The sequence below is a fragment of the Osmia bicornis genome, chromosome 13 (genome assembly GCF_907164935.1).
Source record: "Osmia bicornis bicornis chromosome 13, iOsmBic2.1, whole genome shotgun sequence".
NCBI classification, from domain to species: domain Eukaryota; kingdom Metazoa; phylum Arthropoda; class Insecta; order Hymenoptera; family Megachilidae; genus Osmia; species Osmia bicornis.
The window spans coordinates 971,106-996,611 of NC_060228.1; the positions used below are offsets into that span (position 1 = coordinate 971,106).

At 35.6% G+C, this 25,506-nt stretch overlaps 7 protein-coding genes across 23 annotated transcripts in view; 3 read left to right on the forward strand and 4 right to left on the reverse strand.

The window, feature by feature from the left end:
• Positions 1-7,655, reverse strand: part of LOC114881338 — a 135,880-nt gene extending 128,225 nt beyond the window's left edge. Inside the window, exons 1-3 of the mRNA XM_046288452.1 lie at positions 7,265-7,655; positions 6,514-6,672; positions 6,159-6,399 (exon numbers count right to left, since the gene is read on the reverse strand). Coding sequence (XP_046144408.1) covers positions 6,159-6,399; positions 6,514-6,672; positions 7,265-7,414 — 550 coding nt within the window. The 5' untranslated portion in view covers positions 7,415-7,655. The remainder of the gene's footprint in view (positions 1-6,158; positions 6,400-6,513; positions 6,673-7,264) is intronic.
• Positions 727-13,940, forward strand: LOC114881335. Of its 5 annotated transcripts, none has more exons than XM_029198081.2 (4): positions 727-3,142; positions 4,174-4,243; positions 13,177-13,380; positions 13,851-13,938. In XM_029198081.2, the coding sequence occupies exon 1, from the start codon at positions 738-740 to the stop codon at positions 2,367-2,369; it is 1,632 nt and encodes a 543-aa protein (XP_029053914.2). In that variant the 5' UTR covers positions 727-737; the 3' UTR covers positions 2,370-3,142; positions 4,174-4,243; positions 13,177-13,380; positions 13,851-13,938. The 5 variants fall into 5 exon arrangements, with proteins under 5 accessions (XP_029053914.2, XP_029053915.2, XP_029053916.2 ...); XM_029198082.2 differs by having other exon boundaries at positions 727-3,090; XM_029198083.2 differs by having other exon boundaries at positions 727-3,066.
• Positions 3,158-3,996, reverse strand: LOC114881339. Its single transcript, XM_029198092.2, has 2 exons — positions 3,846-3,996; positions 3,158-3,621 (listed from the first exon to the last, which is right to left on the reverse strand). Exons 1-2 carry the CDS (start codon positions 3,994-3,996, stop codon positions 3,182-3,184), a joined length of 591 nt encoding a protein of 196 aa, XP_029053925.1. The 3' UTR covers positions 3,158-3,181.
• LOC123988437 lies at positions 8,651-11,987 on the reverse strand. 10 transcript variants are annotated; one of them, XR_006830038.1, is made up of 7 exons: positions 11,692-11,987; positions 11,457-11,530; positions 11,224-11,368; positions 10,976-11,146; positions 9,487-10,369; positions 9,210-9,374; positions 8,651-9,110 (listed from the first exon to the last, which is right to left on the reverse strand). XR_006830038.1 is itself a non-coding variant. In XM_046288511.1 (7 exons), the coding sequence occupies exons 3-6, from the start codon at positions 11,257-11,259 to the stop codon at positions 9,367-9,369; spliced, it is 468 nt and encodes a 155-aa protein (XP_046144467.1). In that variant the 5' UTR covers positions 11,260-11,368; positions 11,457-11,530; positions 11,702-11,979; the 3' UTR covers positions 8,651-9,110; positions 9,210-9,366. The 10 variants fall into 10 exon arrangements, 4 of the variants coding, with proteins under 4 accessions (XP_046144467.1, XP_046144468.1, XP_046144466.1 ...); XR_006830037.1 differs by lacking the exon at positions 10,976-11,146 and having other exon boundaries at positions 9,487-10,221; positions 10,277-10,369; positions 11,197-11,368; positions 11,692-11,985; XR_006830039.1 differs by lacking the exon at positions 10,976-11,146 and having other exon boundaries at positions 9,487-9,678; positions 10,277-10,369; positions 11,197-11,368; positions 11,692-11,984.
• Positions 13,738-14,746, forward strand: LOC114881340 (thioredoxin reductase-like selenoprotein T homolog CG3887). The gene is made up of 4 exons (XM_029198093.2): positions 13,738-14,022; positions 14,131-14,260; positions 14,331-14,514; positions 14,600-14,746. The coding sequence occupies exons 1-4, from the start codon at positions 13,892-13,894 to the stop codon at positions 14,710-14,712; spliced, it is 558 nt and encodes a 185-aa protein (XP_029053926.1). The 5' UTR covers positions 13,738-13,891; the 3' UTR covers positions 14,713-14,746.
• An 833-nt stretch (positions 14,747-15,579) lies between these two features.
• LOC114881341 (PPP2R1A-PPP2R2A-interacting phosphatase regulator 1) lies at positions 15,580-18,463 on the forward strand. Its single transcript, XM_029198094.2, has 5 exons — positions 15,580-16,528; positions 16,625-16,688; positions 16,818-17,218; positions 17,314-17,457; positions 17,527-18,463. Exons 1-5 carry the CDS (start codon positions 16,419-16,421, stop codon positions 17,864-17,866), a joined length of 1,059 nt encoding a protein of 352 aa, XP_029053927.1. The 5' UTR covers positions 15,580-16,418; the 3' UTR covers positions 17,867-18,463.
• A 1,057-nt stretch (positions 18,464-19,520) lies between these two features.
• On the reverse strand, positions 19,521-23,613 carry LOC114881342 (anaphase-promoting complex subunit 7). Of its 4 annotated transcripts, XM_029198099.1 has the most exons (8): positions 23,517-23,608; positions 23,276-23,418; positions 22,786-23,109; positions 22,604-22,715; positions 22,306-22,525; positions 21,257-21,671; positions 20,141-20,415; positions 19,521-19,959 (listed from the first exon to the last, which is right to left on the reverse strand). In XM_029198099.1, the coding sequence occupies exons 2-8, from the start codon at positions 23,342-23,344 to the stop codon at positions 19,737-19,739; spliced, it is 1,638 nt and encodes a 545-aa protein (XP_029053932.1). In that variant the 5' UTR covers positions 23,345-23,418; positions 23,517-23,608; the 3' UTR covers positions 19,521-19,736. The 4 variants fall into 4 exon arrangements, with proteins under 4 accessions (XP_029053932.1, XP_029053930.1, XP_029053929.1 ...); XM_029198097.1 differs by having other exon boundaries at positions 22,306-22,715; positions 23,521-23,613; XM_029198096.1 differs by having other exon boundaries at positions 22,306-22,715.
• Positions 23,614-25,506: the final 1,893 nt, after the last annotated feature.

Sequence of the window (25,506 nt, forward strand, 5' to 3'; positions counted from 1 at the left end):
GATAAAATTTCTGGAAAAGCCAAGAAAAACGGCCCTAAGACCTATTTCCCTGATCAGCTGTTTGGGAAAAATCTTGGAGAGACTGGTGAAGAACAGACTTGGGGAATGGTCCGATAAAGAGGAGGTCGTGGATTACCGTCAAAGCGGGTTTACGAAGGGAAGATCTACCATGGACAATTTGGTCACACCGACTATCGACATTAAAAGGGGGTTTAGGGAGAAAAAAGACACGTTTGGAGTTTTCTTGGATGTTAAATCGGCTTATGACCATGTTAACCACACCAAACTGGTAGAACTCTTAAAGAAAAGAAAGTGCCCAAAAATGATAGTTGATTTTATATCTAATTGGTTGAAGGATAGATCTGCGTTATGCAGTAGAAAGTACAGGGACGCAATACATGGGCGGGTCATGAGGGGACTCCCACAGGGTTCGGTCCTGAGTCCCCTATTATACAACATTTATACTTCGGAAATATGTAGAGGAATGGAACGGGAGGGTCCTACTTTACGCGGACGATATCGTCGTGTATGTGTCAGGGGATAATGTAAGGGATATGAAAGAAAAAATAGAAGGGGCAGTGGATATTTTATTGAGTAATCTAAAAGAGTTGGACTTGGGATCGGCAGAGGGAAAATCAAAGGTAGTTATTTTTACAAGGTCAAGAGATAAGAAAAGGGTGGACAGAGAGTTTAGGATAGGCTTTGAATGGATTAAAAGTGAAGTTAAATTTTTGGGTATGATCTTGGATAGGTCGTTAAACTATAGGAAACACACAGAGATGGTTAAAGATAGGGTTAGAAAAAAATTGGATATCCTGAGATTCATAGCGGGCGTTAAAAAGGGGGTTAAGCCGGGAACAATGCTGATCTTCTTCAAAGGTCTGATAAGATCGGTAATTGAGTATGGTCTCTTCGTTTATTTTTGGGATAACACAAAGGCGTTGAAGAAGATCATGAGATTACACAATGCGGGTGTCCGCGTTGCGATGGGCTATAAAATAACCATGCCAATAAACGTAATGAATACAGAGGCTGGTATAATGGACTTGGAGTCCAGAGCCGAGGCTCTACTGGAGAGATTTGTTATGAGGCAGAGATCTAGGGGTAAGGGGTTAGTTTATGAATCCCTAATGAGATCGTTGGTTGTCAGGGATGAGGTAGGGGCGGAGGAATGGGACCCGTGGACGAGAGCGTGGTGTAAAGCGGAGGGAGTAGCTGAAAGGGTTCTGAATGAAAGTGTAGATAGGGAAATTAGTAATAGAGAACGTGATTTTATAGAAAAGGGTAGAGTGATAGTGGACTGGGAATCGGGAAAGAATAGGAAAACGACCCCTGTCTCAGACTCCCGTCTATCTGAGGAAATTAAAGAAAGACTCTGGCCAGGCGTAAATAACGGGGAGGTAATTGAAATATATACGGACGGATCAAAAAGGGACCTTAAGGATGTTGTAGGCGCAGGAATGGTGTACAGAGTAGGGGATGGGGAATGGTTTGAAGAGTCTTGGTCTTTAAATAAAGTAACGTCGGTGTTTTCGGCGGAGGCGTTCGCGATTCTACAGGCGGTTAAAAAGGCAAGATCTAGTTGGGGGAGGAGTAGAGTTGTAATTTTAACGGACTCGGCTAGTGTTTTGAAAAAACTGATGGAGTATGCTAGAAGGACGGGAAATAATCCTTGGATAAGGAAAATTGTTAACGAAATGATGAATTTGGAACTTGATTATAAAAGATCTGAGCAACATTATTCTGACCTGGCAGGGTCAGGCAACAGGCTAGGTTTTGCCTGGATTCCCAGCCACAAGGGCATTGAGGGGAATGAGAGAGCGGATCTTAAGGCGGGAGAGGCCACAAGTGGGGATGAGACGTATGAATATGGGGTTGTTGAAAGAGACATTCTGAATTACATAATGGATAGTGCTTGGATTAGGAATTTTGAGAGAGCGAAAAGAAAAGGAGAGGTGAAGGGGGTAAAGTACTTTACGATGAAAAATAATAACGTAGGATCAAAAAAACCATGGTTCGATGGTATAAATGGTTTAGGAAGGGGAGACTTAGTGAAACTAAGTAGAATTAGGTCTAATCATTTTAACCTAGGAGAATCTCTATTTAGAAAAAACCTTACCGACGTAATGGGGTGCATATGTGGTGCAGTATTAGAGTCCATTGAGCATGTCATATGGGAATGTGACAGGTTCTGGGAAAGTAGAGCGGAACTAAATAGGTTCCTGCTCTCAAAAGGTTTCACTGAAGGTTCAGATGTTATAGAAATGTTAATGGAGGGAGACTTGGGGGTCACTAAACGCATCACCAGGTTCCTAAATAAATTGGGGAAAATCATTTCAAACGAAAATGGATATAAGAAAACAGATTAGAATAATGATCATCGCAGCAGGAGAGGCAGTAATAAGAAGACTGATTGCGACTCACAGCGTGGAATGAGTTATGGAGGAGGTCGTTGTATGTAATTATATTGGTAATGTTTTGTATGAAATGAAGTGTATGGATTTAATGCACATTTATATTTAGCGCCATTTTTGTAATTGGGCTATATAGGAGGCGTTGCCCCCTAAAACGCCATCTTGGGCAGAGCCCAAGAAAACCTAAATACAATACAATACAATACAGCTCCATGCCCTACACAAGCGTCACCACGACAAACACCGGTACGAACACCGGGCATATCTCAGGATGAACGTTTCGAAAGAAGCGCGGAGCCTATTACAATTACGCCCAGGCGAACAGCGAAAAGACCGCGGAGAAACGTAAAATTACCAATGCGACTAAGAGACTTCGAAATTACATATGAATAATTAGAATAAGGATATTACAAACACAGTATTTCATCTTACGTTCGTTTTTCTTTTTTCTTTACGTTACGTTCTTTTTTTTGATTTGTTACATTCTAAATGTTCGTTACATGCAATGTATGAATTTCTGTTAGCAAAGAAGGTGTTAGATATCCGGCTTATTACAAATGTAGCGCGCATGCGCGCAGGTCGAAGCGAGGCGAAGAAGTGGGAGAACGAACGGCTAACTAACTGCGTAGAAGACGCTCAGCAAGCAAAGAATGTACACGTGCGATTACAGCGAACAGTCAGCCATTATTACACTTTTACTTTATTTCGTTCAAATATATATACGTTCAGTTAGTTTCATTATTATCAATTACGAGTTTTCATTACGCCTATCCCGCCGACATAACAGTTTCTATATGTTTACTGAAATTCATTTTTTGATCAAATATGATTCCCAGAAATTTTAGTTGTTTCTCCTCCTTTATCTGTTGGTTATTTATCCCAATCTTAATTCCCTTTTTGTAGATATTACCATTTCTGTTAAAGATTATCATTTGAGTGTTTTCTTCCGAAACTTCCAGATTTATTTTTTTAAGGTTTTTAATAATGATTTCTAGATTATTCTCAATAGTGGTGGCTAGTTCCCATGAGTCTTTTCCTGTTGTTATGGTTATCATATCATCTGCATATTGTAGGGTTTTAGAGTTCTGTTGATTTGTACCTTGTGTTATATCCGACGTATATGTATAGGTTATATAAGATTGGACTAAATATTGAACCTTGTGGAAGACCCTTTTGAAGGACACCTTCGGTATGATCCTTGTGTTTTCTATGGAATATTAATTTTCTTTTTGTTAACCATTGCTGAATATAACTTCTAATTTTTGTTGGACAATTTTTCTTTTGTAATGTTTGTATCAGTAAGTCATGGGTCACAGAGTCATATGCAGATTTTACGTCCAGTGATATTGCGATGGAGTCCTTTCCCTGTTCGAAACCCTGTTTGATCTTCATTGACATAGTACATAATCAGATTATCAAGGGTTGACCTACCTTTTCTAAAGCCATTTTGATCCGGATCCATTATCTCCTCATCTTCTGCCCATGCCTTTATCCTCTCATTTATTATTTTTTCAGCTATGTTACCAAGGCAATTAGTTAGCGCAATGGGCCTTAATGCTTTCTTTTTAGGTTTTTCAATCATTATCACTATTGTTTCCTTCCATTCATCAGGTATTTCCCCACCATTCCATATTTCATTAATTATGTTTAGTAGGTGTATTTGATAGTGTTTTGTTAGTTTCTGAATAATTTCATAATCTATCCCATCATTTCCAGTTGCTGACTTTTTATGTTTGATACTTTTAATTGTATTTTCTAGGTCCGAAAGGAGAAAGTCGTTCTCATACTTTAAATGTGTTGTGCAGTGCTGTTGGGAGTTCCCAGTTTGTGTGAGTATTGTATTGTTTGTTATGTTTTTATCATCTCCAGCCTCAGGGGGTTCTATTAATTTTTCTATCATTGCTTCTTCAAGGTTGTTTCTTTCTTCTGGTGTCAGCGTGTGTTTTCCTTTTATATGTGCCTTTTTGTAAAATGTTTATGTTCTCCCAAAGAGTTTTGGTGCTTGTTCTGTGGTTTATGTTTTTGATGAAATTGTCCCAAGCTGTTTTCCTGGTATTATCTATAGTATTTTTGTAGTGTGTCTGTGCATTTTGATATAGTTCCCATGTTTGGGGGTTTTTTTTTTATAAAATTTTTTAAGGCTTTTTCCTTTCCTCCCTTGCCTGTTCACACTGTTCATCCCACCATGCTTGTTTTTTTTTTATTCTGGCTTTATTTATTATAGGTGAATTTTTGTTGTTTTGATTTTTCTGTTTTTTTTTTCATTGGGGTTTTTCTTTCTCATATTTACCTTCATTGATTCTTCTATACCTAGAGTTACGTACTGCAGGAGAGTTTTATATTTTTCTTTTGTGTTTATGTTTTCATTTACTGTACTTGTCAGTTCCTGTTCTGTTCTTATCTGGTAGGCTAGGAATTTTTCCCATTGTATTTTATTTGTCTGGTATTTTCTTGTTCCGTTGTGTTGTTCGAGTTCCGGCTTGGCCCATCTTTTATTGATGGTTAAGTTGATAATCTGATGGTCAGACCCCATTGTTTCTCCCTCTTCTGAGATTACACCATCTTTTGCTATTTCCCCTGTTGCTATTATGAGGTCTATGTTTGATGGGTTATAAGGCCATGCGCCCGTTCTAGAGGTAGTTTCCGTGTTTAGGATTATCATATTCTTTTCTTCTATTGCAAGTTGCAGAGAGATACCCTCTGCTGAATCTACAGTACAGTTCCATTCTTTATTCGGGGCGTTTAGATCTCCCATTATTAATGTTGGAATGTTGTTTCTCATGTTTTTTAAAAGGTTTCTCCAATCTGTTATATTGACTTTAGTAGTCGGGCTTCTGTATACAGTATTGATCCGTAATAAGCAACAGTTTTCTGGCTCGAAATAAGCAAATCTCTATCCCCACCTTTTCGTTTAATGTCGCCCGCAAAGTGAGAGGTCCGAGAAATGAGTGAGAGGTCCGTGAAAGCGAAAAGCTTTGAGTAATAAATTGTCACGCTCGACTGAGCAGTGACATCGATTAGTAGAAGAAGGATGGAATATATATAATGCTTTCTCAGTCTAGCATATTTGCCTTGAAATAAGCGAAATAGTGCGAGAATGAGTGTTATCCTTGTTCAAAAAATAACATTCTTGCTCGGCCGATCACTTTATGATTTGCCGCTACCTCGGATCTCTCACTCGTTTCTCGTGTTCTTTATCGTCCCGTTTCGAGAACAAAGTCGAGCCGAATAGCCTACCTGATCCGTAATAAGCAACAGGCCAGACCCGAGCGTGTTGCTTATTACGAGGCAATCCTGTACAACTATTATGTCTAATTCTTTGATGGTTGTAGTGTTTTTAATCGTTATTGCTATTGTTTCTGTGTGTCCATTATTGGTCTTCCAGTTACATGTTCTTTAACAGTCAAAGGTTGCATTCTCTGGCCATGGCGTGGTGATTCTCGCCACAACTGATGCATTTAGGTATTTTGTTGCATTCACCATGCTCTTGTTCACCACAGTTTCTGCATCTTTTGTATTGATTTTTACAGACCGATTGTGTATGTCCGAATCTATAGCATTTATAGCACTGTTTAATTGCCTCTATAAATGGTTCCACTCTTAACCAAACGTGTCCCTAACCTATTAATAGTCTTGTAGGTAATGAATCTCCTTCAAAAGTTATCAGAATAGATTTGCCTTCTATCCATTGAGGTTTTCCGTCCACAAAACGTCTCTTTTTCAGTCTTTGCTTTGTATATTTACCCTGGCCTTCCATTAGTTGTCCTTCAAGTTTCTTTATTGAGTCCTCCCACTCATGAATCACTCCTTTTCTTGTGAGCTTACGTCTTGGAATGTGCACGGAAAATCCCTTATCGTGCTTTATATTTTGGTAAATCATATGGTTTGCCGCTCCTCTATTATTATATGTCACTTCTGCCTTGTTGAAGCCCACCATTTTTATTTCTTGAGGTTTCTCTCCTACTTGTGTCACGTACCTGTATATCTTAATTAAATTAGTTTTTTTGGATTTTTTGGTGTTGTCTTTGTTCATTACAATAGTTATTGTGTACTCATTACTTTCAAGGTCTGAATCGTATGTGTTAATTGGCTTACCCACCTCTGACTCAAAAGTAGAGTTGCTATGTATATTCGCTTCACTGTTTCTTCCATTTATTGATGGATCGCTTCCCCGAATATTGTCTATTTGTCCTGGGTAATCCCTCTGGGTAGAAGTTTGTGTAATTAGAGTGTTCGTGTGACTAATATCTTTCCTGGCCTGTGTGTTAATATTGTTAAAACTTATTGTAGGGTTTTCTCCTGTTTGTTTGTTTCTGTTCTTCTTAGGAATGTTTAGTCTAATTTGATTTGATCCAGTTAGTTTTTTGTCCACGAGTATCACCGGTTTGTGGGGGTTATACCTATCTTTTCTGCTTATAGTTTCAGTTAGGTTTTGTACTAGTTCTATTTTCCTTTTGGCGGCGGTTTAGTATGGTGACAACGCAGAGGGGGCTAACCTAATCCTAACCCTAACCCTAACCCTAACCCTAAACCTAACCCTAATGATACTTTTATTAAATGTATATTACATTATATCTAATGTAGATCAATGTAGATATAGTAATAAAGCAGTACATAAGCGGTCGCACCACGCCAGCACATCCGCTGCCAGGGACGTACACGAATACGTAAGATTCCGATGTAGTAGTAGTAGCAGTTTTTTGCAAATATCTCACAAACCGTTCATTTCCTCAAAATAATTATTTCGGATTTTTACTCCCCTCGACTCACTCTTCATAACTATATATGTCATACCCCTGCAAGGCGTTGTCACCATACTAAACTTCTGCCTTCCTTTTTTTTGTACTTACAGGTAATCCTTTATATGTCTTATTCTCTTCTTCAAGCTTATTCTTCTTTAAACTGAATTTTTCACTTTGATCTTTTGTGTCGCTGCTAGCATCCGTTACATGTGGGATCTGTTCCTTGTTCCTTTTTTGGCGCGACAATTCTTGGCTCATCCATAGTGCCCTCTATCCTGACTCTGAGCATGTTGTTCCCGTCAAAACCAAAATCCCTATCCCCTTTGGTTTCTGTTTCTAGTGTTTTACTATCATTATTCATTTTCATCAATTCCTCTTCATCATCCTCTAAATATTCGACATTCCCTAAAAACCAGTCTTCTGTTTTTTTATCCTTAATCTTTTTTCTATCTTCCTTATTTTCGTGCTCTATTTTTCCTAATTCATTATCTTTATCTGTGTCCATTGTTGCGAACCTCGCTTGTATGTATGTGTGTGATATCGTGTGAATTTAGCCGCAAGCTTGTAATCACTAGCACTGAATGAAATGTAATATGGCGACGATGCCATAAGAGTATGACTGCAGCATGTCTGCATAATGTTATATCAATGCTCATAAATTAGGAGCCAAAATTCAAAGGAATGTACAGACAAAAGATAAGATACTGTAAAACTTTCAACACGGGTGATCGTGCTGGGAGAGAGTTGGAAATCCGGAGAAATAAGACTATCACACTTGAAATTTCTAAAGAGCTAATTTATTGCGGGCTGTATCTAATTCGTTACTCGTAACAAAAATCATGTTGGTTCTTGAAACTGTCGAAGTCTCTTCGACATCCTGTTTATTTACAGAGGGTCGTAAATTCTCTTAAGGGTTGCCTTGGCTCGCTAGCGCGAGACCTTTTGTTGTCTTACGTTTTCTCTGGATCCCACGCTTTCTCTTAGCACGTGTGCACAGAATCGTTCTCGAGTCTTGGCGGAGCACCACCATCTTCCGCTCGCCCAAGGGTGGACCGAAGCCAGGGAGAGGGACCGCCTCCGCACAGGGATGGGCCCCACCACCATTGGACCAGGGATGATCTTGAGGGAGGATTCAGGATCCAGCGAGGAGGGGATGGCAGCCAACTTCGATCGAGGATCTTCACCGCCAAGCTCAGAACGATTCAAAGCTTCAACCCGCTTGCATACATTCTTTATAAAAGATAAAGTCTAAATAATAAAGGAATAGAAACTATTATTTTACCTTTAATAATAAAGTGTACTTTATTAAAACCCGCGCCGCGAGCAGAGTGCTTTAGCGCTCCACGGGCACCTTACCCACGTAGCATATATCCAAAAATCCCTAGACACCTGAAATCCACGCGCAACAAATTGGTGACAGCGGTGGGATGTTTTAAAAAAAAGGGATAATTCAAAAAGGGATAAACTTTTAAAAGTGATAAATTCAAAACGGCATAATTTTAAAAAGGTATATTCAGTGTAGTAATTGCAAATAACGCAAAACAAGACAAAGTGACTGTGTTAGACTTGTGTACGCTTTAATAACTTTGCCGGCTCGCGGGCGTGTGTTAAATAAATAACTGAACGTTTTACGAACTGCTTCATTGAGCTTTTATAATATAAGTGAACATTGTTAACATTAGTGCAACTTCTCCCTCTTGAGTTTTGGCACGGTTTCCTCAAGAGCGTAGGGTGAATACCGGAGACAGGTGATTTCGGCTGCCGTGCAAGCCATCCACCGGAATCACATGCACCTCGTTCACATCATCATTGGACCTCTCTTCGACTTGGAAACAGAGATCATCATCAAATCGCAGAACCAGAGGATCTCCCCGTGATTCAAGGCCAACCGAGATAACGGATTACCGACGGACGGAATTTGGTGTTTGAAAATAGAAAACTCGTTAAGTGAAACCTAAACGTGATTTATTGCGAAGCGTTAGCCGATCGCCTTACCAAACTGTAAGTCTATCTTATAAGTAATTGGACTATAGAGTATTATTTTTATAATTACCGTTAGAAATAATTTGACAAAATGCCGCCGTATAAGTTAAAGTACATGCGCGCCAAAAGGAGTCGCAAAATCGGCCTGCGGGAAAATACATTTTTGGTAGAGGAATTAAACATAGATTCATCAAATGCAGAACTTTCTTCATCTTCCGGGGCATCTTCTACCGATCTGCAATCGAAAAAATTAGGATTAGTTCCAATTCGACAGTTATCCCAGGGGATTGATACAGTTATGACGGATAATATTTCTATCCCCTTTAATAGCACAGAAATTGATGTACCTTTGTCCTCGACTACGTTTGCTGCTGCTGTTTCTAAAAATACTCCAACCTCTATAGAGTCATCTAGTATGCTTCCAGCGTCATATCTTCGTCTCTCTTTAGTGAAGGATTTGATACCTCAGTTTGATGGAAAATCTTGTTCTCTGACTGAATTTATTAAGGAGTGTCAACTGATTAGTTCCAAAGTAAAGCCTGAGGATAGAGCCGGTCTTCTGTTTTTAATTCGTGGTAAAATCGAGGGGCATGCAAAATTAGTACTTTCAAATCGCCGGGAACCAAGTACATTAGATGAGTTAATTGGATTACTTAAAAGGGCATACGTGCGTACGTTTAACATGCATAGTATCAACGAGGAATTTACGGGATTGAAACAGGGAACTAATGATTCGGTAGAGGTTTTCGGATCGCGAGTAAGTAAAATATTAAATACCGGAATAGAAGTAGCAAAGGACACGTACAATTCTGAACAGTTAAGCGGTGTTGTTGATTTATTGAATAATACGGCTATAGCCACATTTATTAATGGCCTTCGGAACGGAATGTTAAGAATAATGCTTAAAAATAAAAACAGTCAAGAAATACCAGATCTTGAAGCTGTTATCGACATTGCACGTAGATTAGAATCAGTAACGGTCGAAGGGTCAAGATTGTCCCTATCTTCGTAGCCTCTTATCGGAAACGCGAACGTTTGTAAGGTAGATTTCGCTGAATGCCGATGCGTTGTTCCGCAATCCTCTAAACCTTTCTCAAATGAAACAAATGTCCTCTTGTCCGAATAACGCTCACTTACCAAATTAAATTGAAACAGACGACACAGACGCCTCTCCTTTTTGGGGGTTGCGGGAGGATGTCGTAGGCGCCAACGATTTGCCTCCCGTAAACTCTGGAAAGGTTGAGAAATTGACGATTCTGACATTAGTTCTGTTGACAGCGACGCATATTTAACAGCAGACGAAGCGGAAATGTCGCTCTCCTTAGAGACAGAAGTGTCTAGAAAGAATGAAACCCCTTTTGATGCCGCTAGTGGATTTAGGAAAGATGGTTTGGATAAAGAAAGGACTCCGTTACGTGGTTCGGCACCGGCAGGTACTCTTATCGAGAATCGGATAGGCGATACAAAAGCACCCCGCTCGGGAGTCGGTCGGAATGTCGTCCATGTGGTAAAGGGTGCTCAGGACCGGGTGAATCCGTTGGAATCGGATAGGCTATATAATAGTACCCCGCTTCGGATCTCCCACCTGAGTCACGCTGTTTGTAATGCGGAAGGGGCTTGTTGTGATTGGGGTGCCCGGGCTCTGGTGGGTTCGTTGATATCGGATAGGCTATACCACAGCACCCCGCTTCGAACCTCCAGCCCGGGACCTGTTGTTGGGGGCTGAGGAGCCCAGATTTTTGCAAAGCGGTATCATTGGGGATGAAACATCGGGGACGCCCGATATGAATGAGACACGACTTAATAGAAACTGCTATTCAGGAGACAGTGACTTACATGGACGAAATGACGTAACAGTTTTGTTTTGTTTTTCACCAATCCCAACACGATCATTGTACGCGCTTTCTCGATTTGTCTAGCATGCCACTGTCTGCGCTATTCTATTGCCCAGCATGTGTGATTTACGTGCTTGCACGATGGATGTACAGCGTGAAGGTGATCTCCGTGCTTTATGAGAAAGATGAGTGGATTAGATTCGGTATATTTTCTTATAATACCTCAGTACATGAAGCCACTGGTTTCACCCCACACAAATTGGTAGTCGGTGTGAAAGCCACCATTCCATCTGAGTTTTTTCTTTTTTAGCAGGAACCTCCACGTACTTTCTTAGGTTAATTGGATGATTTGTTCTTCAGAATTAGAAACACGCAATCTGCAGCAGCAGTAAACCTAGAAAAGAAAAAACAAAGGATCAAGCTATTATATTACAACAATACAACACCCCATAGATTCATTGTAAGCAACAATGTGTACTTACCTAAAGAACTAGAAATCTTGAAATTTGATTGCAATTTGGCAGGACCATTCAAAGTCACAAGAAAATGTAATGACCTAAATGTCGAGATAGAAATAGGAACAAATGAATTAAAAATAGTCCACACGAATAAACTTGAGTTAGCTTGTATAAAACCAGATTCTTCTTAAGAAATTGCGTGCATTAAATATATTACGTTAGTTTGGTACATTAAGTAAAGTAAAAGGAAAATTATTACCTATTCTTACTTTAGGGTTTAAGTTATGTATCCTGAGAACTTATAATATCTACAACGTATTATTATATGGTTCATGCAACGTAAAAAATATCGCTTGTATAGAAGGGTGTGACAACGCGAAGTTTCCGTACAAACAATGTAATTTAGGCTAGCGTAAACACTTTAAGGAAAGCTGTTCCCATTGGAAACACCTTTTGTATAAGGGGGGAGGTGTTGCGAACCTCGCTTGTATGTATGTGTGTGATATCGTGTGAATTTAGCCGCAAGCTTGTAATCACTAGCACTGAATGAAATGTAATATGGCGACGATGCCATAAGAGTATGACTGCAGCATGTCTGCATAATGTTATATCAATGCTCATAAATTAGGAGCCAAAATTCAAAGGAATGTACAGACAAAAGATAAGATACTGTAAAACTTTCAACACGGGTGATCGTGCTGGGAGAGAGTTGGAAATCCGGAGAAATAAGACTATCACACTTGAAATTTCTAAAGAGCTAATTTATTGCGGGCTGTATCTAATTCGTTACTCGTAACAAAAATCATGTTGGTTCTTGAAACTGTCGAAGTCTCTTCGACATCCTGTTTATTTACAGAGGGTCGTAAATTCTCTTAAGGGTTGCCTTGGCTCGCTAGCGCGAGACCTTTTGTTGTCTTACGTTTTCTCTGGATCCCACGCTTTCTCTTAGCACGTGTGCACAGAATCGTTCTCGAGTCTTGGCGGAGCACCACCATCTTCCGCTCGCCCAAGGGTGGACCGAAGCCAGGGAGAGGGACGGCCTCCGCACAGGGATGGGCCCCACCACCATTGGACCAGGGATGATCTTGAGGGAGGATTCAGGATCCAGCGAGGAGGGGATGGCAGCCAACTTCGATCGAGGATCTTCACCGCCAAGCTCAGAACGATTCAAAGCTTCAACCCGCTTGCATACATTCTTTATAAAAGATAAAGTCTAAATAATAAAGGAATAGAAACTATTATTTTATCTTTAATAATAAAGTGTACTTTATTAAAACCCGCGCCGCGAGCAGAGTGCTTTAGCGCTCCACGGGCACCTTACCCACGTAGCATATATCCAAAAATCCCTAGACACCTGAAATCCACGCGCAACACCATCCTCCCGCCATATTGGTAGAAGTTTGAGTTCCCCTCCTCCACCTCACCAGCTTCGCCGGGGAGTCCCTTATTAATGATTTTTCCCCCCTTTTTTTGTTTACTACAAATTTGATTTTTACCTTATTTTCAACCTTGGTTGTAGCTTGTCTCTTTCCACCTCCTCTTGGGGTTTCACCACCAGTTTTTCACTTGCTATTTTAGAAATATCTTCACTGACTTAATCCGACACTTTTCTTCTCGAGGCACAAATTCACGAGCCTTTGAGAACAAAGGCATGTCCAGTCTTCTACTATCTATAGTCACTGCTTTGCGTTTAAATTTTGTCAAGTTCAATGCAACAACTGACTATGTATTTCTTTTATTTCAGAATAGAATACAGAATTAGCAAAAAGCGCCCTCTCGTTTTCATTGGCCAGCCCTATTACCATTTCTGTGCAGAAAAATCTGCTGTAATACCAATGTCCCGAATCGGAGAGGTCACGTCTCGTCGTTGACAAAGTCATGTCCAGTCTTCTTGTATCTGTAGTCACTGCGTAGTACAGCATGCCGTTAGTTGGATGCAATAACTGAGGTGACGCTGAAATCATTTTCTGTTCGGCCTAATTTTCGATGAAACATTAACTGTTTTACCGACACGGAATTCGGAGATCGGCCTTGACGCTCGCATCAACTTAAATTAAACTTATTTTTCTGGGCCTTCTCAGCTAAACGCTAAACACAGTATTCCACAGTCTACTGATTTACTTCGACTGACCTAATATTTTTTTGTTTATTAAGGAATTACCATTCATAATTTATACATTTTGTTTCACCTTTCACATACGCTAACACTTCCGCCATTATGAATGTTATTTGTCATTTTTATCTTATATTTTTTACGATTCGGCTATACTCGGTTCGATTCGGTAATGTTCTGCTTAGCAGCAGGAAGTAACTGCTCAGTGTATATACATACATATATATATATATATATATATATATATAGATATCGGAACGGTGTTTGATTGATGTTTTTTTAAAGTAGAAATTAAATTGTTTTAGTTATAAATTATACAATTAATGAAATCTCAATGACTTAAAGAATGCTGGGTCGTATGAAATTAATTCTATGCTTTTGCATCGTTTTATGCGCATCGAGCATTAAAGCTGATGATAATCAAGTTTCTTTAACCAAACTTGGAGGAAAAGGACCGACTTTAAAATTCTTATATTGGTGAGTTTTACGAATTTAATTAGAAATAGTAATCTTTACTTTATTTAGTTAATATATTGTTATTTTATTTATATTTTTGATTAAATTTTTTATCTTTCTTTTTTTCAGTTATTCTTGCGGTTATAGAAGAGTTTATGATGATTATGTCAATATCCTTCGTCAGAAATATCCAGAGCTACAAATTGAGGGAGATAACTATGATCCTCCTGGATACAATATGCTTATTGCTAATATACTAGTAATATTAAAATATTTGTACACTACGTGAAATATTTAATACCTATTAACATATTATTTTTTTGGTTTAGGCTTTTGTTAAAATTTCCTTAATAGTGTTAATTATAAGTGGAATCGATCTTGGACAGCCATTACCATCGCTATGGCAATGGTGTATAGATAATCGATTTTATTCCTGTATCATGATATTTTTCATTTGTAATGCAATAGAGGGGCAACTCATATCATCAGGAGCTTTTGAAATATACTTCAATGGTAAACAATATCTCTATTGATTATTGTAAATACAGATACATAAAGTTTTATGATAGTATTAAGAATGTTTATTATAATGTTCTAGATGTCCCTGTATGGTCGAAACTGGAAACTGGTAGAATACCACAACCACTTGAACTTTACCAAATAATAGATACTCATTTAAATATGCAATATGCAGATGTAGATATAGGATAGATTAATTTTAATAAGAAATTCAGTGGCATTTTTATTTGTACCGTATGTTATTCACTGTAGTTGTAGACCTTTTATTTCTGTAACTTCAAAAAATTCCTTTATTTTTGAGTCTTGCCTATGAATTGTCCGTTATAAACTTTATTATTATTCATTTTGGTTACAATAGTATATACAAAATAGATATAGTTCTCATAAGCAAAACTGAAATAAAACTTTTTAACATTGCTTAGAAAAAAGTTTTCATTTTTATCATAAGTTGAGTTAGAAAATAAAGTAAATAAAATAAAGCACAGAAAAATTAGTTTATATTTTTAAAATATATCTAACATTCCTATTTCAAGATTAACAAATTAAAAGAAATAACTCTTTAGTAATTTTTTTAAGCACTTATTATTTTTGTTTAAACAGAAAATAATTATCCACTTTATTACTATGGCAAGAAATATTTTTGAAAACAAATTTAGTTCAATAATAAAATCCACTCATAAAATGTGTTACATATTTTTATTTTAATCTACAGAAAAATAGATATACAAAATATAATGTAAAAATAAATAATTTTATCATTAAAAATTGATATGCCTAAAAATATGTAATTTAATTTTTTTTTAAATAATTATTTTATTCAGCAAAAATTTAAAAATACAGTAAAATATTAAAAACAGTATTTCCATAAATAGTGCGATGGAAAATATTCATCAAACGTTTTTTGATTTTACATAGGGACAGAAATTTACAAAGAAAAATACTCTTTAAATTTACGTTTTATGTAAAAGTATTAATCATAGTAGAAATTTTATATAATCAAAATATTTCAAATCGTTGCTTTATACAAATACGTATGAACATATGTACTTATACTTAAATATTGCGCCTATTGAAAGAAAGAGGGAGAAACTATGATTTTAGAAAAGGATCATTAAAGATACTACAATTCTCCTCCCTTTTTCTCCTTTCCGATGATTTATACAGTAGTTAGTTTTACAATCGGATCATGTATTCTTAGGTTTGTGGATTTAACGAAGACTCAAGGCTACCAACAAATTCAGTGTGCTTCTTAATCGTGAAAGATTTTTTCTAAGGAAGAAAAAGGATCATAGTAAGGTCTGACATAAGTACGCGTGCTTCACAATAAAAAACGGTGGAAGTTAGACAACTAGTCGAGAAAAGCATAATTTACTTGTCATTAATGATATTATTGAAGAATCAGTATATTTATACAAAGGCGTTACGAAATAAAATCAAGTTGCAATTTCTAACCCGGTTTCTGTACGATAGTTCAAATACGAACTGAAAATTAAGAGAAAATTTGAAATATTTTGCTGTTTCATTCTTTTGCTTTGCGTATTTTCAACACAGTAGAGTTTACGTTTGAATCAATTTTGTATTTGACACGACAAAAGATTGATTATAAATATTACGTTCTAATAATGCGTCAAAGCGTAAAATGAAAATCTAAGCGGCAGTTTAAATGATAACTCAAATGTGGTATCTTGTCAATTTCTCGTGTGAAAAGACAAAGTTCGTAGTTGTCAAACTATTAAATAGCAGCAACAGAAAAATGCATAATATACATTAATATTATCATATTATAAATTGTTTTGCTCAGTGAACTATATTGTTGTGTATATGTACTTCAATGTTCCTTGAGTCCTTGAATAGTGTCTTTAGACAGATGTATCAAGAAATAGCTAGTCCGAATAATCATGGATGTTGACTGCACGGTAGTTGGTTTAAAACGATCTAGTAGTGCACCCATGATCAATAAGATCACTGCAACAATGTCTGTAACATCACCTTCTGCTTCTACACCAAGGTATTTAACAGTAACTTTTATATCAGAATATAACGTACATCACAATTAAAAATAATGAACAATTTTATAAAAAAGATTAATTTCAATTATTTTCAGGGATGTTCCATCAACTTTTAACATATTTTCAAATTTACCTCGGACACGACGCTTCAGCACTAGTGTAAGAAAATATGTTTCTTATAGATACATAAAAATAAAATATAATTCACAATTTAATCACAGTTCTTTGTATAAGAAAGAATTTTTTTATAATTGATTATATTTAGAACTGAAATATTTTTTGTTTTAGAGTTCTGGAACTGTTCCCAGGCTAACTCCACGGATAAGTCAGTTGAGACAAGAAGAATGTATTGATGTTGCTGGTCGTGAAGCAGCACATGAAAAAGAAATACACAGTGCCATACAAATCTCTCAGTCATGGGAAGATCTTACAATAGAAGCAGAAGGACTATCCTTTAAAGATTCTGAATCAGCTTCATTACAGTTTAAAATAGAGTCACGACCAATTCCAAAACGAGTCCTAGATCCATTAAGTATAAACTTATCTGTAAGTGGTTCAACTCTGTATTCCTCGCCATCGCCTACGAGAACTGGTTTTGGTCAGAGACGGTGTTATTCACCCAGTGTTCATGCAGTCACTTGGAAAAATAATTTATCACCTAGTCCCACCAGAAAAGCTTTTGCTACAAGGTATACTCATTCGATAATAATTTAATATTAAACAATAAATGTCTTATGCTGCAGATTTTTCATGGGTTTAGTTAAATTTTTGCACATGTATTTAGGCGAAGTTTAAGTCCTATTGCAATACGGCCGAGTTGTTTAGCTTCGGTTAAGAGAAAATTCGAATTAGACGATTCTGGAATGGATCATCAGTTACAACCTCCAGTAAAACGTACATCCGGTTTGTTAACTTCTGCTACATCTAGGTAATTGTATTGTTTAGAATAAACAGACCTTCAAATTTTCAATATCTGTACTCTTTATTTTTGATTCAGGTTGGATGTGGCAATATCTAGTCTACATCCAGGAACTGTTAGTTCAGTTGGAACTCCAGAATCTTGTTCCAGTTTTGATTCTTCTGGTTTTTCTTTTCGACCTGTACACAGTCCATCCTCTGGTCCAGGTATTATTTCTATCGTTAACGACGATCCTTCTTCCTCTTCATCTTCTTCTTCGTCTTCCTCATCTTCTATCACCTTTTCTTCCTCTACCTCTACTTCCTCCTCTTCTATCACCTCTTCTTCTATCGCTTCTTCCTTGGAAGGATCAAATGTACAGGTTCAAAACTTCGAAGAAATACAAAATAAACAAATTATACGAAAAAACCACAAATAAATGGAAGCATATTAACAAGTTCTTCAGGAGTAATATGTATCATTACAATAATGAACTTATTCTTGTGAACAGTAAAAAATGATCGTTATAGTGACCAATTGTATGTACTGAATTTATCCATGGCTATTTTTTTTCATATTTAATATTTACCTGCATTCTGGTCATTTCTAGTTACTAATTTACGTATCGAGAAAATTATCCATATAACAGTTACATCATACATGATGCTTTCAGTTTTATTAAGATGCTTATAAATATCAATTATTAAATGAAAACAAGATACGTGTACAAAAATATATATAAATATAATATAAAGCAGTTCTAAGACCAAAGCGAATTATTTAGGAAATTATATGTGCTTCCTACTTTTAAGACTGAATTCCGCGTTTTATATTACATCGAATTCAAAGATTCTTTACATGGAAAGGGGTATGAATACATGACGTTACCTATTTTAATTCAATATTAAAAATGTGTCATTATTAGTACAATCCTTTTTCTTATTAAATCACCTTACCAATTTGTCCTTGGGGAATTCTTGATCTTTCAGAATAAATTAATAAATATCTATATGATGTATTTGAATCGATAACTTTTCATATTAGTAGTATTATTGATTCTATGAATTACCAATTCTGTATAGTGTGTAAATAAATTACTTATAGTATGTATTTTTATTTTGTGTATACAATATCTCTGAAAATGAATTGTGTAAAATATTAAACAGTACCTTTTGGAATAATTAGAAAAAAATCTACTAAAATATTTTAATAAGTAAATATTTTTCCAGAAATAAACAAGAAAAGTCGAATACATATACACAAAAATTTTATATACTTCATGAGTTGATTTTTGAAAAATTATGCCCTAATAATTCTTTTACGCAGAATGTTTCAAAGAATCCATAGTTTTGTTCCACTTATTCATAGCATTTCAAATCCATAGAAGTGCGAGAAAATATTCAAATTTAAAAGAATAATTTGGAAAGTGGCACCGGATTAATTTAAATATGTTATCTATTGCGTTCAAATACAAATTATTCTAAAATGTGTCTGCTATAGTTCACATCAAACTATTACCTCTAATATGTGCGTGCGTGTATGTGTTCCACATTGTTTTGCGATTAGTAGCGCATATTTTGTTTATTTATATTTTCTGTTAACTTAAGAAATAGCTTTGTCACTGAACATAACACTCATGGTAGCAAAATAAATTATTATGAATGTTACATTAATTAATTAATAAAAATAAGAGAAATCATCTGCAAGAATAAATAGTTGTTTTTATTGTTGTATGTACAGTTTTAGTATCTATGTTAGACTTTGTGGTCATAAGTTATTTCATAAATATAAAGAAAGTAAATAAGTACATATATAGTACATACACATACTTTCTACATTTTCTTTTGTTTCTTGTAACTTTTAACAATGTGAATATATGCATAATTAGATATGTTAGTAAATAATACAGTTATAAAACATAACATTTCTCGTTTATTATAGTAAATTAACACAGCATTAAGGATTTAATAAAAATGTATATTAAATATTTAAAATTCTGAAATGAATTTTTGTCTTTTAAAATTGGAAAAAAAATAAATAAAAAAGTTAACTATCAAAATAATTTACTTTGATTTTAAAAAAATAACAACACATTTTTAATACAAAATATTCTATTCACATAAGTTACAGAATTTTAAGAAATTTTAGAAATTACCCTGCTTACAGAATTTCTGTAAGTTAATGATAATTTTAATAATTTATAAATAATTAAATGAATAAGCAAACAATTAATTATACATAATAATAGGTAGCTATAGCTCTAATTTAGTTATCATGAATCGATTTAGTGTAATGACACAGGTTTTGTGTTATTGACTATTTGCCTCTAGATCCATGTCAGACCAAACTGCTTCAGTTTCGCTTTCATCAGGTGCTTCCTCATTATCAGTATCTGGTAAACCATCACCAACATCGTAAGTCGGATCTGTTTGATCTTCACTTACAGTCATATAATAAGCCGAGTCTAGCTTATTGGAAGAGTTGTCTAATCTGTGCATACCTTCCAATGCCCTTCTGTTATTGGGATCTAGACTAATGTCGAACATTTTATTAGTTTATATCATTTTATGTACATTTTTTAGATAAAAACGGGTATTAAAAGTTACGTTATGCAGTGTTTCTGAAAAATACTTTTCTTTTACACGAATATTTGTAATTAATAAATTAATTTTTGTTCTATTTTTCATTAATTTAAATAGCTTTAAAAACCTACTTTAAAGCAATAGCATAGTGATCCAAAGCTTTTTCTTCATTATGAACTCTTGCCCAAAGATCTCCAAGCATCTGATGTAAATTACATGTTGATTGAATTTCTACTTGTCTTTCAAGTAATGCGATTGCAGCTTCCAAATTCATTTCTTGTTCATATATTTCAGCTAATAAATAAACTGCAGGTAAATAAACTTCATCCTGAAGTAGTGCCTTTTCTAAAAGATTTTTTGCTTTCCCAACAGAAACTGGATCTTTCATAAGAACAAACGCATAAAGCTGTAAAAAAAATTTTTTTTAAATCAGAACTATGTTTTACAGTATTTACAATTTATTATTTGCATAAATGGGGGGCGTAGGAGGGTTCCCTACAAAAGTGAGAACTGGCCTTCTCATTATTCTACAATTCTATAATCTTAAGGTAATAAAATTAAAAAATTCTTAGAATTTAATATTCTAATAGTGTACAATTCTAAGATTTTAAGATTCTCTCGTAAAAGCTTATCTTAATGGAAATAAATATCTTGACTGAAATGCAATGTGATACAACTAAAAACAAAACACACGATTAATGTTTTTATTACATGAAATTATGAATAAACAGAATTATATTAGAATGAAATGCCTGATATTGTTAGTAAAAACGAGAAGATCTGATCTACCTCAGATAAAAATCCTAATTGTGCCCATGCAGTTTATACATTTACTTCTGATATACCAAAGAAGAATGGAGTTATTCCATATCACATTGATCACTTTTTTTATGTTAATGTCAAAGATTTTAATCTAAATGAAATATGAAGTAATGTACATCATTTTGCTAGTTTTATAAAATGAAACGGGTCACATTAGTTCTTGAATGACAAAATGTAACATTAATTTTGAAGATATTTCTCTAACAATGAGCTTATTTTGCAAATAAAATTTTAAAGAATACAATCATAAATGTCTTTTTAATTTAAAATCAATTTGGTTTGTAAAGAGAAATTTACAAAATAAGAATTTGTTTATAATTTTTCAAATAAAACAAATATTACAATAAAGAGAAAGCGACTGATTTGATGTACAATTACCCAGTGTTTTACTGAACTTTTGCATTTAACATGATTAATATAACTACCGTCAGAACTCTTGCTGTATGTCCAAGTTGCTTACAAGATCCACTAGCAATATTGAGAGCTTCACGTAATCTGTGCATTCCTATAAGACAGTCTACTAAACCTTTATGTGGTTCATAACGATATGGTTTTAGTTGTACCGCATGTCTAAAGAAGAACAATGCATCTTGGTACTTCTTTTGCTCTATAAGAATATTTCCACGAAGAATTGTTGCCTCTATGTCATTTGGATTCACATTTAAGGCTTGTGCAGTTAAAGTATTTGCTCTGCCCAGCTTTCTAGCTGCATAAAGAGAGTATGCCATAGCAACATATATTTCTCCAGTACATTCGTTGCTTGCTGTTATACTTGGAATTAGTCTTTCAAGTTCCTTAATGTGATGTGTTTTGTATAAAACTGCTGCATAAACATCAACCCTAATTCGAGAAACATTTTTGTGAAATATATTTTAAGAAACTAAACTACTTAGAATTTAAAAATACAAATAAACATAAAACACAGAATAAGTATTAAAATAAAATAAAAACATAATATTAGATGTACAAATTAATTCCGTGCCTGTTGCGAAATACGATTTTAAATTTAAATATTTTACCACACTTTTATAATTTGGAACAGCCTCCCACACTTTTAATTTGAAATATTACCGATGAGTGAAGCAATAACAATGAAATTTATTTTAATAAACAAAGTTAATAGTCTTGATCCGAAATAAGCAAGTGTTTTCTGGCTCGAAATAAGCTATACTTCTTGTTAGAAGTTGACCGCAAAACGAAAGATCCGAGAACAACCGAGAAGTCGCTTAATGCCAAAATGAGAGGGCACGTTACATTCTATTCATCTTTAAAAAATAACATCGCTGCTCGGCACTTTATGGTTTAAGAAGCTTGATGGATAATAAGCAACTGATCGACCCCGAGCGGGTTGCTTATTTCGGAATGAAACTATGTAATTTTTTCGAAATAAATCTTCAATTTGTTTTTTCTTAATCATACAATTAATTTATATACCTAATGATAAAATGTACTACGATATTAAAAATATTATTACCCTTTCAAAACATCTGGTTCTATATTTCTAGCCCTCCCTAAACACAATAAAGCATTTTTGTCGTCTCCCGCATAATAGTAACATTCTCCCATTGTAGTTAATAGATTGAAATTATCTCTTAACAAATTAACATTGTCTAAAGACCTTAATATTGATACTGCATGAGTATATTCTCTATTATGTACATGGGCATGAGCTTTAATCCAAGTATTCAACCAGTCTAAATTTGACAAATTGGATGCGCAACCAGCAATTAATGAATTTACTTCGATTCCTTTTATTCCAAGGGAAAGCAAACCTTCTGCAGCTTCCAAAGCTAATGGACATTCCCTTAGAACTTCTTTATATGTAGTAATTGCAGATCGCTCCATTCCTTGTTCTTGAAACATCTTTGCAAGAGCCATATTTACCTTAAAAGTTAAAAGTCACTTTTAAATTAATTTAAAATTAAAATTTAAAATTTAAGTACCTTAAAATTACCTTTGGAGTTCTTTGTTTACCAGGAATATTTTGTAGCACTTGAAATGCTTCTTGAGAATTTTTTAGTTTCATTAAACATAAATGAATTTGAAATTTTATGTCAACATCTGAAGGAAGATCCTTTTGACTTTCTAAAGGTTTTGTAGAACCTTTGGATTTTAATAAACACTTACGAAATTGTAAAGACTTTTTATATAATGCTTCAGCTCTTTTATATTTTCCCAAGTAAAAGTGAGCATGTGCATAATATACATAAATATGAAATTTGCCATGTATCGGCAATAAATCTGAATTGTGTTCACTAAGTGACAGCACTAAATTTGCCTGCAGTGAAAAACAATTTTATTAGGTATATTAAATTTTATTACTTTTATTAAACAAAAATTATTAAGTACAATAACTGATTACACTATTGATAAATATAGTACTTTCATTGTAAATTTTGTTAATTAAAAATATATATTTTTGTTTAATTATTACATTTACTTACAAGTGAAATAACATTTGAATATAAGGATTGTTCATAAAGAAGTTTTATTTGATCATATAAAGTTGACATTTTCTCTAAAATATTGTTCTAAAGTTCACAGTATCCTGGATTCTATCACAATGTTCTTAACCTATGAAAGTTGACTTATAAAAAATAACATGATTAATAACATGATAATATCTAACAATATATTAAATAAAATATTAATAAATTGTAAAATGGATAAATATTTGAAATTCACCTACGAGCACTAAATACCACTGTAATGTGAAATGTTATCACGTGAACATGGCTAGAGTGGTATGGCGACATTGTCGTGGGAATATTTATCGATGGTCTGTTGTATCGATATGTCTCGAATATTTGTCGAGGATCTTTGTATCGATGGTTGTAAATTAAGAGCGGAGTTTAAACCATCTGCGCGTACACTTATATATAAAATAGACAAAGCGTGAATTGTAAACCCCTCGACGTGGGTGATCGAGCTCAGAGAAGGCCGGAAATCCAGAGAATGGGATAGTTTTACTTCTAAAATTCCTGAAAGATTAATTTATGATAGACCATATCGAATTCGTTGTTTTCGACTAAGTTACGAAGGTCCTTAAAAGATACGAAGTCTTTTTCGATATCCTGTTTTTTCATGCACTCTAAGAGGGTCGTAAATTTCCTCAAGAGTTGCCTTTTGGCAAGTACAAGGTCTTGTCGTTTCCTATTTTCTCTGAGTCCCACGCTTTCTCGTAGCACATGTGCGCTGCAACGTTGTAACGGTCAGAAAGACGACTCATCAGATAACAATATTAGCCATTTCGAATCATAGTAGCCTTCGCATTGTCAAATATTTTCAACCTAACTGATTGTGAGTCATTTTAGATGAAACATCAAACCCTTTGAACTCTGTACCCCGAACCTAGCGACCGAACATATAAAAACAGACCACAAGAAGAATAAACGCTTAGATTTTGTCTGGACAGTCAGAACGTAGGATCTCAGTTGTTTTATTTCAAAATCCTTCCTTTTCGCTCGGAGTATCTACGGAACCCGCCCGTTAAGTGTAATAGTGATCAAAGTTACGTTTTCCCCGTAACATTTTGCGATCCTGCCAGGATACCACGAGAAGACGGTCGGAAAACTTGGAAAACCAGCAACTCTACGGAACATGTTGGAAGCCGAGGGATACGTCCGGAGGATCGTTTCAGCTGGTATCACAGACCAAAGGAAAACTCAGGGTAAGCCAAAACGCTGGCTTTCACCGATTATCGAAATCCTCCTCCAATTATCGACATCAGTGACGAGGAATCCTTTCCCATATCCTCCACCAAGATGCCCAATTCCATCGAGGAGGCCATTCTGGCACTTAGCAAAACAATACAAAGCTTTGCTACACAGCAAGAAATGATAACTGAAAGTATCTCGGCACTACGGTCCGAGAACGAAAAGAGAAGATTTGAGAACCAGGCCATCCAGAAGATCTTGAAACCAGTGCTCACGGACGACGATGCTACCATGGGGGCGTCTGGCATGTACCACCCTGAGGAAGAGGAGCTAGGGGAAGGAGAGCGGCCACCAGAGCACCAGTCCCAACAGCCCCGACCAGGTACATCTCGCCGGCACACCGAGGTAACTGCAGTAAGCGGAAACGATCATCAAAATGAGGAACCCAGGTATGAAGGGTGCCAGTTAAAATCCGCCAAAGATTTACTTGACACAATTAAACCGCTCAGAGGACGAGACGACTCGGGAGTGGAAGATTTTATTAGAATGGTTACTCGCGCTAAATCACGATGTTCCGAACCCGACATTTTACTTGACAAAATTCTTGCAACAAGAGTTATTGAGAACGCGGAAAGAAATATTCGACATTTGCAAATAACGTGTTACGACGAATTTTTCGAGGCATTAAGAACATACGTGTTCCCAACCGTTTCCCCGGATAACGCGCGAGACAAAATGCATAGCATTTTGCAGGGTAGAACTGAAAGCGTCATGAGTTACACTCTTCGCTTCAGGCAACAATTAAACGAGTATAGATACGCCATACAAAACGAATACGCGCAGCCCACCACTAGGCAAATCGCCCTTAGTATTTGTGATAAGGAAGCGACCAAAACTTATATTAAAAATTTGCGGTATGAAATCGGCACGTTAGTTTACCCCAATAAGCCCAACAGCATCTCGGAAGCACAAGGCTATGCCTTAGAGGCTGAGGTGTGGGAAAGAGACTCTAGGACTAA